The following is a 14,874-nucleotide window of genomic DNA, read 5'->3' as shown; positions in this document are numbered from 1 at the left end:
GTTGCCTCCCTCAAATAATGGGTGACGCAGGGTGGAAGTCAAATGGAACCACTTTGTATTTTGCTCCAAGCTATCCAGAAATAGCAAATGATTACAAACACTCTTCAGAATCCCAAAAAGAAAAAACTGCCTGAATGCATTGTTGCTTATGTGTTAGACAGAAGATGTGCCAGTTCTTTTTAGATTAAATTACATGGGAAAAATGGAGGAATGCTTGCTGTTCTAAGCTACTGTTTGTGATATTTGTGTGATATATGTGGAACCCCAAGAGAGAAACATGCTCCATTTCCATGACTAGAACCTACATGCAAGAACCTACAAACTTTGACCTGTACCAGTTGCAGTAGAAATAATAAATATCCTCTACCAGTCACTAGTCCTGACTGTAGCATATATCCTGTAGTAGTTATCATTTCCAAATATCCAGGTAAAATATTCACAGAATAAATCTAAATAGAATGACTGGAATTATTTCTCATCTACTTATCATTCCTGGACCATGTCCTTATGAGAAGCTAGCATCAGCCGTCGAGAACATTCAGTCATGGAAATTTGACTGTGAAGGCATTTGTAGGTGATTTGATTTAAAAGCTTTGAATTTGAACTATGAATCCTTAAATCTAAATCTCCTAATGGAATCACAGGAATTTCCCCAAATCTTTCTGAGATCATTACATGATGGTTTCTTCCCAAACTTTTTTACATTTTGCAATAATTAGAAATTAGTTGGGTCAAGGTATTGGACAGCTTTGGTGAGAACACCTGCTTTACTCTGGGGAGTAATTTCATTCCATGTTCAAGTATGTGTTTGGTGTCAAGGCAAGCTGCCAGGCCTGACAGGTGCTTACCATCTGCATCCGCTAAATGTGAGTGAACTAGGTGTCTATCGGATTATATGGTGCATACTAGATTGTATATATATACAAATATATATTGTGTGTATATATATATATATATATATATATATATATATATATATATATATACACATACTACCAGTCAAAAGTTTGTACACACCTTCTAATTCAATATTTTTTGTGTAGTGACTTATTTTCTACATTCTAGAACAATACTGGAGATTTCAAAACTATGAAATAACACACATGGACTATAAAGTAATCCATATGTAACAACAACAAAAAACAGTCAGTTGTTATTTTAAGACATGAAGGTCAGGTGTTCTGGAATAGTTCTTGCAAGAACAGTATTGTCAAGTGCATTTGCAAAACCCATCAAGCACCATGATGAAACTGGCTCACATGAAGACCATCCCAGTAAAGCAAGACCAAAACTGACCTCTGCTGCAGAGGAGAAGTTCATTTAGAGTTACCAGCCTCAGAAATCACCAATTAACAGCACCTCAGATTAGAGGCGTTATGAAGGCTTTACAGAGCATCAGTAGCAGACATATCTCAATATCAACTGTTCAAACGAGATTATTGTGGATTTCGGCCACCTTCAGCATTATTTTACAATGTAGAAAGAAATAAACATCAGGAAGGACCATGGAATTAGAAGATGTGTCCAAACTTTTGACTGGTAGTGTATATACATATATATTTCTTTTTATATATTTTCATGAACGAAAAATATTAAATGATATAAAAATTCACCCTGAAATCAGAGCTCAAACAACTTTTTTAACAACTTACAAACAACTTAGCTATAAGAGATCATCATGTGAGCTTAGAGAGGTCAAACTGTCTTTACTGCGACTAATAGTTACAGGGTCCACACCTTCTTTACAAGGATAATGTTTACAGAGGACACACCTCCTTTACAGGGATTAATGTTTACAGAGGACACACCTCCTTTACAGGGATTAATGTTTACAGAGGACACACCTCCTTTACAGGGATTAATGTTTACAGAGGACACACCTCCTTTACAGGGATTAATGTTTACAGAGGACACACCTCCTTTACAGGGATTAATGTTTACAGAGGCCACACTTCTTTTCCTCAGAAAATGATTAGATATCCTTTGCTGTGACTAAAAGTTACAGAGGCCACATCACCTTTCCTGGAATTAATAATTAGATAGGCCAGACCTCCTTCACTGAGAGTAAAGACCAAAAAAGACCAAGATGGCGGCATGTGCACAACGCAAGGCTCAGCGTCTCTCCCCAGATTCTGCGATTTAGTAGTTATTTCTCTACTAGTTGCAAGTTTATTCACTCAGAATAGCCTGTATCTCGTACAGCCGACAAGCACTGTTGTCGGTCATAACTGGATTAATGATAATTCACCGACCTTTCAACTCCCTCCAGAAATCGCTAAAACACCGCTGATCTCCGCTCCAGCTCAGCCGGTAGAGAGACCACAGTGCCGGCGCCCCGAGTGTAAACAGAGACCTGGGAAGCATGGCGGCATTAGAGCGAGGCTAAAGCTAAACCCTCATCGAACATCGCTCCCAAGCATCTTTCTTGCTAATGTATGATCTTTGGTGAATAAAATGGATGAACTGCGACTATGGCTAACAATGACAAAAAGGATCAAGGAATGTAATGTCATGATTTTCACGGAAATGTGGCTTAACAACAACATTCCCAGCAGCGCCATTAAGCTAGAGGGACAGAGTGTTTTCCAGGCAGACAGATCAGCAGTGGACTCTGGTAAGCACAAGGGTGGAGGTCTGTATATTTATGTTAATAAATCATGGTGCACAGACTCAACTGTTATTGAAAGTCATTGCTCTGCTCATCTGGAGTATTTGATGATTAAATGCAGACATTTTTATCTACCAAGAGAATTATCAGCCATTGTTGTGACTGCAGTATACATCCCTCCTGATGCTAATGCTAAGGCTGCTCTGGAAGAACTGCATGCAGCTATCAGCAAGCAACAGGCCACACACCGTGGTGGAGCTATTATTGTTGCTGGGGACTTCAACCACACCAACTTGAAATCTGTACTTCCCAAATTTCATCAGCATGTTTCTTGCACTACTAGAGGGGACAACACATTGGACCATGTCTACACCAACATTGTTGAGGCATACAGGGCCATTTCCCTCCCCCACTTGGGTCTGATCACCTCTCTTTGCTCATGCTACCCAAATACACACCACTCATCAAACGTGTGAAACCATTGGTGAAGACGATGAAGGTATGGCCAGAGAGGGGCATTTCCTCACTACAGCAACAACTACAAGACACTGACTGGAGCATGTTCCACTCACAGGCCACCTCAGACACACAGACAGACTTTAACACCTATACGTCATCTGTACTGGATCATATAAACATGTGTATTGACAACACCACCACTGTCAAGCATGTGAAACACTTTCCTAACCAGAAGCCATGGATGAACTTTGAGGTCCCCCTCGTGCTGAAAGCAAGAGATGCTGCTTTTAAATCCGGCAATTCAGAGGACTACAGCAGAGCCAGGGCCAACCTGAAAAAGGGCACTAGGAAAGCCAGGCATGCACATAAACTGCGTATTGAGGAGCACTTCCATTGCAACTCTAACCCCAGACGCATGTGGAAAGGCATCCAGACCATCACTGACCACAAACCAACAATACAGTCTCTACCTACCAGCAATGCCTTCCTCCCAGACGAGCTCAACCACTTCTTTGCTCGCTTTGACCAGGACGTCACACACACCAGGAATGATGATTCCTCTACAGCTGATCCTCCAATATCACTCTCCACAACAGAGGTACACTTAGCACTGAGCAGAGTAGATCCACGTAAGTCAGCTGGCCCTGATGACATACCTGGACATGTGCTGAGGAGTTGTGCTGACCAACTGATGCAAGTCTTCACTGACATTTTCAACCTGTCACTGGCCCAGGCCACTGTTCCAACATGTCTGAAGACTACAACCATCATACCAGTGCCCAAGCATTTTTCTGCAAAGTGTCTGAACGATTTCTGCCCTGTTGCACTCACTCCCATTGTTATGAAGTTCTTTGAGAAGCTGGTTCTGTCACCTCATAGCATGTCTCCCACCTACACTGGACCCACATCACTTTGCCTATCGCCCAAATAGATCAACAGAGGATGCTATTTCCACTGTTCTTCATCTTGCTCTCTCCCACTTGGACAATAACAATACATACATTTGGATGTTGTTCATTGACTTCAGCTCTGCTTTTAATACAGTTGTCCCTAGTAAACTGATCACTAAGCTCAGTGACCTGGGTATCTGCACATCCGTATGCAGCTGGATTATGGACTTTTTAACAAATCGACCTCAGTCTATAAGGTTGGGTAATCACTTATCCTCAACCCTCATCCTGAACACCAGTGTCCCACAAGGCTGTGTGCTGAGCCCACTGCTCTACTCCCTGTTCACCCATGACTGTGTTCCGCAACATAACTCCAACGTCTTCATCAAGTATGTAGATGATACCACAGTTGTTGGCCGAATCAGCAACAATGATGAATCAGCCTACAGGGAGGAGATCCATAGACTGTCAGCATGGTGTTCCATGAACAACCTCACCCTCAATGCCACAAAGACCAAAGAGCTCATCGTGGACTTCTGGAAATCTAACAGCAGCAGACACTCCCCTATTTACATCAACGGGTCTGAAGTAGAGTGTGTCTCCAGCTTTAAGTTCCTGGGGAACTTAATCTTAATCATCTCTGAGGATCTGTCCTGGCATCTGAACACCTCAACTCTGGTTCAGAAGGTGCAACAGCGTCTTTACTTCCTAAGGAGATTGAAAAAAATTCACCTATCCCCCAAGATCCTGAACAACCTTTACCGCTGCATCATTGAGAGCATCTTGATGAGCTCCATCACAGTGTGGCATGGCAGCTCCACAGTGTGTGAAAAGAAATCACTGCAAAGGGTTGTGAAAACCGCCCAACGCATCATCCACACCCAACTACCTGCCATTGAGTCTCTTCACCACAGTAGATGTCTGTGCAGAGCACACAAAATAATCAAGGACTCCTCCCACCTGAGTCATAAACTGTTCAACCTCCTTCCATCCAGGAGGAGATACAGGTCCATCCTCACCAGAACCAGCAGATTTAGGGCCATTTTTTTTCCCTCAACCATAATTCTACTGAACTCTACACTACACCGCTAGGACACTCATGTCTTACTACACTTACTACTTTACAGTTCTGCTCCATCATGTACATTCTGTTAATATAATATTTTTCACTGTTATACATTCTTTTGTACATTCTGTTAATATAATATTTTTCACTGTGTAATATAATTAATGTACATATTTAATGTAATGTAATGTACATAGATTACACCTAGTTTTTTTATCTATCTGTCTATCTATTTATATACATTTATATATACTTTATTTATACATACCACATACTATCTGTATATTCATTGTATATTATCTGTTACTGTTGTACATACATTGTACATAGTGCACACATTTTTATCACAATTATAATTACACCTGTCACTTTATCTGCTGTAAATACTACCTGCACATACTTTTCTATACACACTCTGAAATAGCCTTATTTATTTATCGATGTACATATTTACATATTTACCTTTATATTTTATCTTGTTCATTTGCACAATTTCTACTATCTGCACTTCTGGTAGATGCTAAACAGCATTTCGTTGCTATGTACCTGTACTTTGCAATGACAAAGTTGTATCTATCTATTTGTATCTATCTAAAGGTTACAAGGCCACATCTCCTTTACTGAGACTAATTCTTAGAAAAGCCACACCTCCTTCACTGGGACTAATGGTTACAGAGGCCACACCTCCTTCACACAGACAAAGGGTTACAGACATTCATATTCGGATCAGATTGCATTGTTCCGTTGGAATAAAGGGAAGTTTTCCTCTTATACTGATTTCTCCTAAATGACGTTACCCTTTTTACCTTTTACTTAATATTTCCTTAAATCATATTTGTTTGTCAGTCCAAGTGGACAAAACAAAAATCTTACACATTTCCCATGTGATCATAGGGTTTAGGCAATATGAAAAGTAATTGTTTAAAATTAAATTAAAAATTAATGAATCATGTAAAAAACAGACTTTTACTGCTCTGCTGATGGAAATAGTGCAAAAGCAAAATTAAAAATATCATGTTTGTAGTTGTTGTCTCTCTCTTTTTGTCTTCAGAGAAAAGGTCCCGACATCGATCCAACATAGGCTGCAGTTTAGAAAAAAGTTCATCATTACCTGACATGCTGCTATTGCCTGAGGACTCATGCTCCTGCACTTACCTATTGACCTCCTGTATATTAATGTATTTATTTATTTATTTATTTATTTATTTATTTATTTATTTATTTATTTTTTCAGATTTTGTGTTGTTTTATGCAAATGATCTTGCTGACTGCCGAGGTAAGCAGCTGCCTCATTTCCGTAATTCCTTGGCAATTGTGTCATTGGTGCTGTGAAACTGATAAGTGTGTGTGTGTATGTGTGTGTGTGTGTGCATGACAAACAATGGTTCTATGTGTCTATATCAGTTGTCATATCTAAGAGAAACAACACTTCATTTACTATATGGACATTCTATACAGAAAGAATTCCTGAAAATTTAGAGCAGTGTACTGTAATCAAGTGGCCAGGGCACTTTTGTTTATTAGACTAGAGTAAGAAATCTGTGGGTTCAAGTGAGAATCTATTCATGCAGTTTTTACTGCACACAGGATACTTAATGTAGACAAATCACACAAGGCTACTCTCAACTGCTACTATCTTCCATCCTACCATCCTACTCTCCCATCTAGTGGCAGCTCTGCCATACAGAAATAGAACATGAGGAATCAATGACTAACATGAAAAACAGCAAAAAAGAATAAAGATACATACAGCCATGTCTGACTTTTAGATTGTATATACACTACCAGTCAAAAATTTGGACACATCTTCTAATTCCATGGTCTTTCCTGATGTTTATTTCTTTCTACATTGTAAAACAATGCTGAAGGCGACCGAAATGCACAATAATGTCGTTTGAACAGTTGATATTGAGATATGTCTGCTACTGATGCTCTGTAAAGCCTTCATAACGGCTCTAATCTGAGGTGCTGTTAATTGGTGATTTCTGAGGCTGGTCACTCTAAATGAACTTCTCCTCTGCAGCAGAGGTCAGTTTTGGTCTTGCTTTACTGGGATGGTCTTCATGTGAGCCAGTTTCATCATGGTGCTTGATGGGTTTTGCAAATGCACTTGACAATACTGTTCTTGCAAGAACTATTCCAGAACACCTGACCTTCGTGTCTTAAAATAACAACTGACCGTTGTTTTTTGTTGTCGTTACATATGGATTACTTAAGTCCATTTGTGTTATTTCATGGTTTTGAAATCTCCAGTATTGTTCTAGAATGTAGAAAATAAGTCACTAAACAAAAAACATTGAACTTAAAAGGTGTGTCCAAACTTTTGACTGGTAGTGTATGTAAACACAAACAGAGCTGTACATTATTCAAATGAATTGCAAATAAGATACATGAATCCATCTACCCTCTATGCAAAGAGTTTCGTGGAAATACAGAACTATACATAGCATATAGAGGAGACATAATATGGGAGAGCAAATGGATGGTAGGGGTAGAAGAGGACATAGATATAATCTACAAACAGGATCACCAGGATCACAAACAGAAGGTCAAAAGACAAATACGCCTTTCTACAAACCTCACGATAAACACCCTGGGACAAATTACATTCACTTCACCAGAGAAGTACATGAGAAACATTACTGGTATGTATAGCTGGTGTTTTATGTATATATATATATATATATATATATATATATATATATATATATATATATATATATATATATATATATATATATATACACATTAATCCTATTGCTAATACTTTAAGAACACATAGCATAATGTTGTAAATGTCTTTAAATAGCTTTTATGTTTCTTATAGATATGGTTGGTCTCATTTCAATCAACCTGCTCCTCTCAGGTTAGTGTGTATGTAATGATTGTGTGTGTTTTTTTGTTTTTTGTGTGTGTGTGTGTGTGTGTGTTGGGAGGAGTAAGAAAGAGAAGCCATTTTTAAAAGAAGCAAAGACTGATAAAAAAAGGCAACTGTGACACATTTTAAGGGTACTGCTGCATTTCTGTTCTTATACTAGTCCATTGATATTTAAACTATATTACTGCTGTAACTGAATCCTATACTGATTAATTGCTTGACTGTTGGTAAAGTTTAATGCCATTTCTTTTGGTAGCTAGGTTCTATTTTTCTTCCTTTTGGTAGAATGTTATATAATATGTTGGATCTCGGTACAAATGTTGATTTCCACTGAGAAGTCTACTGTGGAAGGTGGAAGACCACTGTTTTAATGTCAACATGCTATTGTGGTTGGGCCCAAGACTATTTTTTGTTTACTGTAGTAGCATGGCTAACAAATTAAAGCTTCTATATGATTTTATGTATTACACTGTTGCCACAGTGACTGATTGAGTAATTATATAAGTATGTGCAGTTGTTCCTATTATAGTGGCTAGTAAGTGCTTATATAGCATATGAAGCAGCATTACATCAATAATATAACAATTCAGTTTACAAAAAAAATTATTTATTTATTTATTTTTTTCTGAGTACGATACTTATCTACTCTTGCTAAGTTTTACACCATAATGACAACAAAAAACAGTCAGTTGTTATTTTAAGACACGAAGGTCAGGTGTTCTGGAATAGTTCTTGCAAAAACAGTATTGTCAAGTGCATAAGTGTCAAGCACCATGATGAAACTGGCTCACATGAAGACCATCCCAGTAAAGCAAGACCAAAACTTACCTCTGTTGCAAAGAGGAAGTTCATTTAGAGTGACCAGCCTCAGAAATCACCAATTAACAGCGCCTCAGATTAGAGGCGTTATGAAGGCTTTACAGAGCATCAGTAGCAGACATATCTCAATATCAACTGTTCAAACGAGATTATTGTGGATTTCGGCCGCCTTCAGCATTGTTTTACAATGTAGAAAGAAATAAACATCAGGAAAGACCATGGAATTAGAAGATGTGTCCAAACCTTTGACTGGTAGTGTACCTCTGACTCTATATTACACATATATAGCCATTTTCAAATCTAGTTTTCCCCCAATGTGTAAACTGATAATGATTCTATTTCAATTAAATATAAACAACACACTTGTTGTCTAAACAGAGCGACATTTAATTTTGTTATTAAATTTGAATTTAAAATAATATGAAATAAAAAATATTAGACATTACACTGTTTATAGATATTGTTATATCCACATAACATTCCAGAACAACGAATCTCTCTCATGTTTCCTACAGTAGTATGTCATATAGGAGCATATATTCCTCATCGCTATCACTTTGTGAATGAGAATAAAACCTGGAGTGAAGCTCAGACTTACTGCAGAGAGAAATACACTGATCTGGCAACCATCAACAACATGAGAGAGATGAAGAAGCTGAATCACACACTGATGAAGGAAAATGCAAAGAAAGCTTGGATTGGTCTACAGAGAGAGGGACCTGGGAAATGGCAGTGGTCTCTGGCAGACCAAACTTTCTACAGAGACGGAGACACTTACAGGAACTGAAATATTGGAGAATCAAACAACATTGGGGGAAATGAGTACTGTGTGGAGTTTTATGAGAGCAGTATCGCATGGAATGATGACAATTGTCAGACACTGAATCCTTTTGTATGTTATGAAGGTAATAAATGTTAATAAAAAGTAAAAACCATTAATAACATTATAGTCATGAAAAATGTCATTTTTTGTGGAAATTCTTTTGATAGCAGAAAAAAAATATGTATTTATTAATGAAACAAAGAAATGGCGTGATGCTCAGATTTACTGCAGAGAGAAACACACTGATCTGGTCAGTGTGACAACCAAACTGAGAATGATGAGATCTGGAGAGTGATTAATAGTTCACAATATTCAGGTATTTGGATCGGTCTGCTGGAGGTGCTGGAGATACTGGAGCTCTGACAAACCCAGTGGAGGTTTGAACTGTGCTGCAGTGTCTGAGTCTGACCAACGTAACTGGAGTGATGTGAACTGCACAGAAAAATTCCCGTTTGTCTGTCATGAGAGTGAGTTACATGATGATTTATGTTTATTTTTTATTTATTAATAATTTTCAAATTATTATCATTATGACCTGGTCTCTATGCGCACTGAGGAGATGCAGCTCTGGGTGAAGGAAGTGGCTCAAGATGCCTCCACTGAATACGTGTGGCTCGTGTGGCATCACGACTGCGTTCAGCGTGTCTGGTTCTGGATTTTTGGATCAATGATCTGCTATGAGGACTGGGCCCTGGGGCATGGAACCTGGAATGCAGTCATGAGAAGAGAAGTGGAGCAGTGCAGTCTGGAGGAGAGCAGAAGTGGATCGAACTGCATGAGAGCCACAAGCTCAGCTTCATCTGCTCTACCTATGATGGTTAGTCACAGAGTTTTGTATGCATGTGTTTTAATGTGCTTTTTCGATATTGCAATTAAAATTGTTTCTTTGTTTTTGAAGATTTGTTATATTAAACATGAAGACTGAAGACAATCTATGGTCCAACATCTGTATCCAGCATCAGCTGATCTACAGTACTGTCTCATTTATACTCTTCTACAATTTATTATTATTATTCTATTATTCCTTTTATTGCAGATGTTCAGTTTTATCATATTTTTAATATATTCAGTCAACTCCACTGTCTCCATACAGCATGATCTGTAGTATGTTACCTATATCAAACTCCCTTTTCTTATTAATAGAGAATTTATGGGTAATTAGGGTAGAATCTATTGACCTGATGTTTATACTACAGTGTGTTTAGTTTGCATATTTAATTGTTTTTAAAATTCTCTCTCATAACCATACCATATACAGTCATGCAAGACCTGCAAAGAGTGATTATGATTCTTTTTTATATAGTTTTTTTCTTATTTAATTTTGTGCAGCTCAATTGTTTGCTTTTTTACATGTACACAACTAAGTGTGTTTTCAGGATATATGCATAATTACATGTTGATGGTTCCTAGACCTGGGATTTCTGAGTACTTGTTTCTTTAATGTGTAAGAATATGGACTATTATGACATCTTGGTTGTCAGTGTTTTGTAACAGTTATGGTGCCTTGCTTAGAGGATTTTATTCTTTTCAGATTCTTGGTCATTTTTAGAGAGAGAGAGAAAGAGAGAGAGAGAAACTGGTGAATAAATAACTGTTTACCACAGTAATATAACTGATAACTGAACAGAGAAAAGACTTTTTTGACACTCTTTTTTTACAGATATGGTACACCTCATTTCAATGACCCTGCTGTTCTCAGGTCAGTGTGTACACAAGAAACAGCTTAAAAGTGGGTGTAAAAATCTGCTAATGAAGCACCGGTGAAATTCCTGAAATTCCGTCGCAGGGGTCAGACTGTATTTTATTGAATCAGTTTTAAAGGCCAGGTATTACTTTTTCAGCAGAGTTTTGTGGATGCTCACTATTTGTCATATTTTTTAAAAATCTAAACAGGAACATGGCATTAGCTCTGAGCTCAACAAACCTTGTTTTGTTCTGTGTGATCCCAAACACGAAGTCTAGTATTGAGGAAGCTTTCTAAAATCAAATTAACTGAAAGGAAATATGTATAATGCATTTCCTACTGTATTGTATTAATATACTTAATATGCACTTGACCTCATAAATCTTTCACATGAATCTACATAAACCAGACTGTAATGTAATGTAAGGAACTTAATTCATTTAACCATTTAGACAGATTTTCTGAGTTAAATTAGCATGTTGATGTGGAGTTGAACATAATCACTGTAAAACCCCTCCTAAAATCTATTTTACTATTTACTGTCATAAACGTCCTCCTGTGCTTAATGAAATGCATGCATTATATATTACAATAACTCTCAGCATGAGAGTTGAGCAATTGTCACTTTCTGATCTCATTTTGAACATGATCTCTCTACACTGTATTATAATATATATTATTTCAGTCATTTTCATACATATGTTGCTATATGTTATGAATGAAAAAAAAATATTCCACCTGGGAAATTGCATATATAGAAAGCTATAAAAAAGGTGATGGATTCTGAGTATTGTAGTGCAGGGTGACCATGTCTGTAGACCGCTGTGTGTTCTGGGAGACAGGGTTCTCTGCTGGTGTTCACTTGACACTTTATCACAAGTAAGAGATAATCATTTTAAAATTGTGTGTGTGGAGTTTGCATGTTCTCCCTGTGATTGGTGGGTTTCCTCCAGGTGCTCCAGTTTCCTCCCACAGTCCAAAGACATGCTTCTAGGCTGATTGGAGTCTCTAAATTGCCCGTAATGTGTGATTGCGTGAGTGAATGTGTGTGTGCCCTGCAATGGGTTGGCACTCCATCCAGGGTGTATCCTGCCTTGATGCCCGATGACGCCTGAGGCTCCCCAAGACTCGAGGATAGATCGGATAAGCGGTACAGACAATGAAATGAAATGAAAATCAAACCATCATATATTAACAAGTCTCTGCCTTGTGACTTTCAAAGTAGTCTGTGGTATAGGAGCATATATTCCTCATCGCTATCACTTTGAGAATGAGAAAAACCTGGAGTGAAGCTCAGACTTACTGCAGGGTGAAATACACTGATCTGGCAACCATCAACAACATGGGAGAGATAAAGAAGCTGAATCACACACTGATGAAGGAAAATGCAAAGAAAGCTTGGATTGGTCTACAGAGAGAGGGACCTGGGAAATGGCAGTGGTCTCTGGCAGACCAAACTTTCTACAGAGACGGAGACACTTACAGAAACTGGTATCATGGAGAACCAAACAGTAAAGGTGGAACTGAGTACTGTGTGGAGTTTTATCTGAACAGTAATTTGTGGAATGATGACCAGTGTCAGATGTTGCATCCTTTTGTATGTTATGAAGGCAATAGTTGCTAATAAAAAGTAAAAACCATTTAATAACATTACAGTACAGATGTACTTTTAATTTAGCCAAGAACAAGCTATTCATTTTTTTTTTTAGAAAAGAACACAAACACTACTAAATACATCCTGGTTAATGAGAAAAAGAGCTGGTATGATGCTCAGATCTACTGCAGAGAGAAACACACTGATCTTGTCAGTGTGAGGAACCAAACTGAGAATGAAGAAATCTGGAAAGTGATTAAAATTTCAATCCCCACATATTCAGGTGTATGGATTGTTCTGTTTAATGACTCCTGGAAGTGGTCAGATCAAACTCCTTATTCAGATACTGGAGCTCTGACAAACCCAGTGGAGGTTTGATCTGTGCTGCAGTGTCTGAGTCTGGGCAACGTTACTGGAGTGATGTGAACTGCACAGAAAAACTCCCATTCATCTGCCATGAGAGTGAGTTACATGATGATTTATGTTTATTTATTTTTAAAGAATAATTTTCAGAATATTATATCCATATTTCTAGTTTAATGTTCTTCTTCTAAAGATGAGATTAAAAACAATATTGGGTTGTAAAATGTTCACTTTAGCTTTGAGTGAATAATGCTTTTTTTTTAGATTTTCTAATCCTGATTAAGGAGAATCTGACCTGGGGGGAAGCTCTGACATACTGTAGGAACCATCATCATGACCTGGTCTCAGTGCGCACTGAGGAGATGCAGCTTTGGGTGAAGGAAGTGGCTCAAGATGCCTCCACTGAACATGTGTGGCTCGGCCTGCGTCACGACTGTGTCCAGCGTGTCTGGTTCTGGGTTTTTGAATCAATGGTCTGCTATGAGGACTGGGCCCTGGGGAATGGGACCTGGAATGAAGACTGCAGCCATGAGAAGAGAAGTGGAGCAGTGCAGTCTGGAGGAGAGAGGAAGTGGATCGAGCTGCATGAGAGCCACAAGCTCAACTTCATCTGCTCTACCTATGATGGTTAGTCACCAAGGTTTTTATGCGTGTGTATTTATGTACTTTTTCGATATTGAAATTAAAATTGTTTCTTTATTTTTAAAGATTTGATGCATAAAATATGAAGACTGAAGACATGGTGTGGTGCAACATCTGTCCCCAGCAACAGTTGATCTACACTAATATCTCATCTTCTGCACATTATTAATATTATTGTGTCCTCTTAATGCAAATGTTACATCATATTTTTAATGTTGTATTCAGTAAACTCAACTGTCTCTGTCACAGACACGCCGGACCCGACACCTCACCAGTGCACTCATTCTCCAGAGTATTGATTTAGATGACCTGCACCTCATTAGTTAATCACCTATTAGCTTTAGCCTCTGCGCTATTCAGGCTGAGCCTATTCGCCCTAACTGCCTTTTTTCCCCTTCTCCTCGTATTCAGCTCTATTGCTGCTCTTCCCGTTACCATTTACCATGTCTTCTTCTCCCCTCAGCTCCGATTTCCAGATCACCACTCCTACAGCTGAGTATCCTCCTCTCTCTTCTCTCTATCCGCATTCAGCCTCAGTAAACACACCCCATCCCGGGTTTTGATGCTCCATTGTCTGTTCGCTTCTGGTGTTTTTATGACAGTCTCCATATAGCATGATCTGTATTATGTTACCTATATTATACTTACTTTTATTATTAATGGAGGGTAATGGGTTTATTAGTCATTAGCCATTACCCATTAGTTTATGGGTAATTTAGGTGGAATCTATTTACCTGATGTTTAAACTACAGTGTCTTTAGTTTGCACATTTAATTGTTAAAATTCTTTTTCAGAATAGGGAACCATACCATACCATATACACACATGCAGGAAGTTTACCACGACCTGCAAACAGTGATGTAAAAATCATCAAAATTCTTTTTTTTAATATTTTTTATTTAATTTTGTGCAGTTCTCAGTTGTTCTCAGCAGTTCTAAAACAACTGAGTGTGTTATCAGGAAATCTGCATAATTACATGTTGATTTCTATACCACTTGGTTCTTTAATGTATAAGAATATGGACTGTTATGACTGCTGGCAGTTAAG

General features: G+C 38.1%; 1 protein-coding gene and 2 pseudogenes across 1 annotated transcript; all 3 read left to right on the top strand.

The window, feature by feature from the left end:
- The first annotated feature begins 7,505 nt into the window (after window positions 1–7,505).
- LOC131346389 (secretory phospholipase A2 receptor-like) lies at window positions 7,506–9,613 on the top strand. Its single transcript, XM_058379800.1, has 3 exons — window positions 7,506–7,668; window positions 7,851–7,889; window positions 9,236–9,613. The coding sequence occupies exons 1-3, from the start codon at window positions 7,506–7,508 to the stop codon at window positions 9,505–9,507; spliced, it is 474 nt and encodes a 157-aa protein (XP_058235783.1). The 3' UTR covers window positions 9,508–9,613.
- Window positions 9,614–9,679: 66 nt separating this feature from the next.
- Window positions 9,680–10,732, top strand: LOC131346387 (uncharacterized; annotated as a pseudogene).
- Window positions 10,733–12,497: 1,765 nt separating this feature from the next.
- LOC131346386 (macrophage mannose receptor 1-like) lies at window positions 12,498–13,816 on the top strand (annotated as a pseudogene).
- Window positions 13,817–14,874: the final 1,058 nt, after the last annotated feature.

Source organism: Hemibagrus wyckioides, linkage group LG26 (assembly GCF_019097595.1).
Source record: "Hemibagrus wyckioides isolate EC202008001 linkage group LG26, SWU_Hwy_1.0, whole genome shotgun sequence".
NCBI lineage: Eukaryota > Metazoa > Chordata > Actinopteri > Siluriformes > Bagridae > Hemibagrus > Hemibagrus wyckioides.
The sequence above is the reverse complement of the archived record's forward strand: the minus strand, read 5'-3'. Positions and strand labels throughout refer to the sequence as shown.

What these genes read in the sequence shown, in the direction of transcription:
- LOC131346389 (XM_058379800.1), top strand. Translation starts at nt 7,506, where the DNA reads ATGGTAGGGGTAGAAGAGGACATAGATATAATCTACAAACAGGATCAC. An exon ending in GTACATGAGAAACATTACTG is followed by an intron (nt 7,669 to 7,850) that starts GTATGTATAGCT and finishes TGTTTCTTATAG; the next exon opens with ATATGGTTGGTCTCATTTCA. An exon ending in AATCAACCTGCTCCTCTCAG is followed by an intron (nt 7,890 to 9,235) that starts GTTAGTGTGTAT and finishes TGTTTCCTACAG; the next exon opens with TAGTATGTCATATAGGAGCA.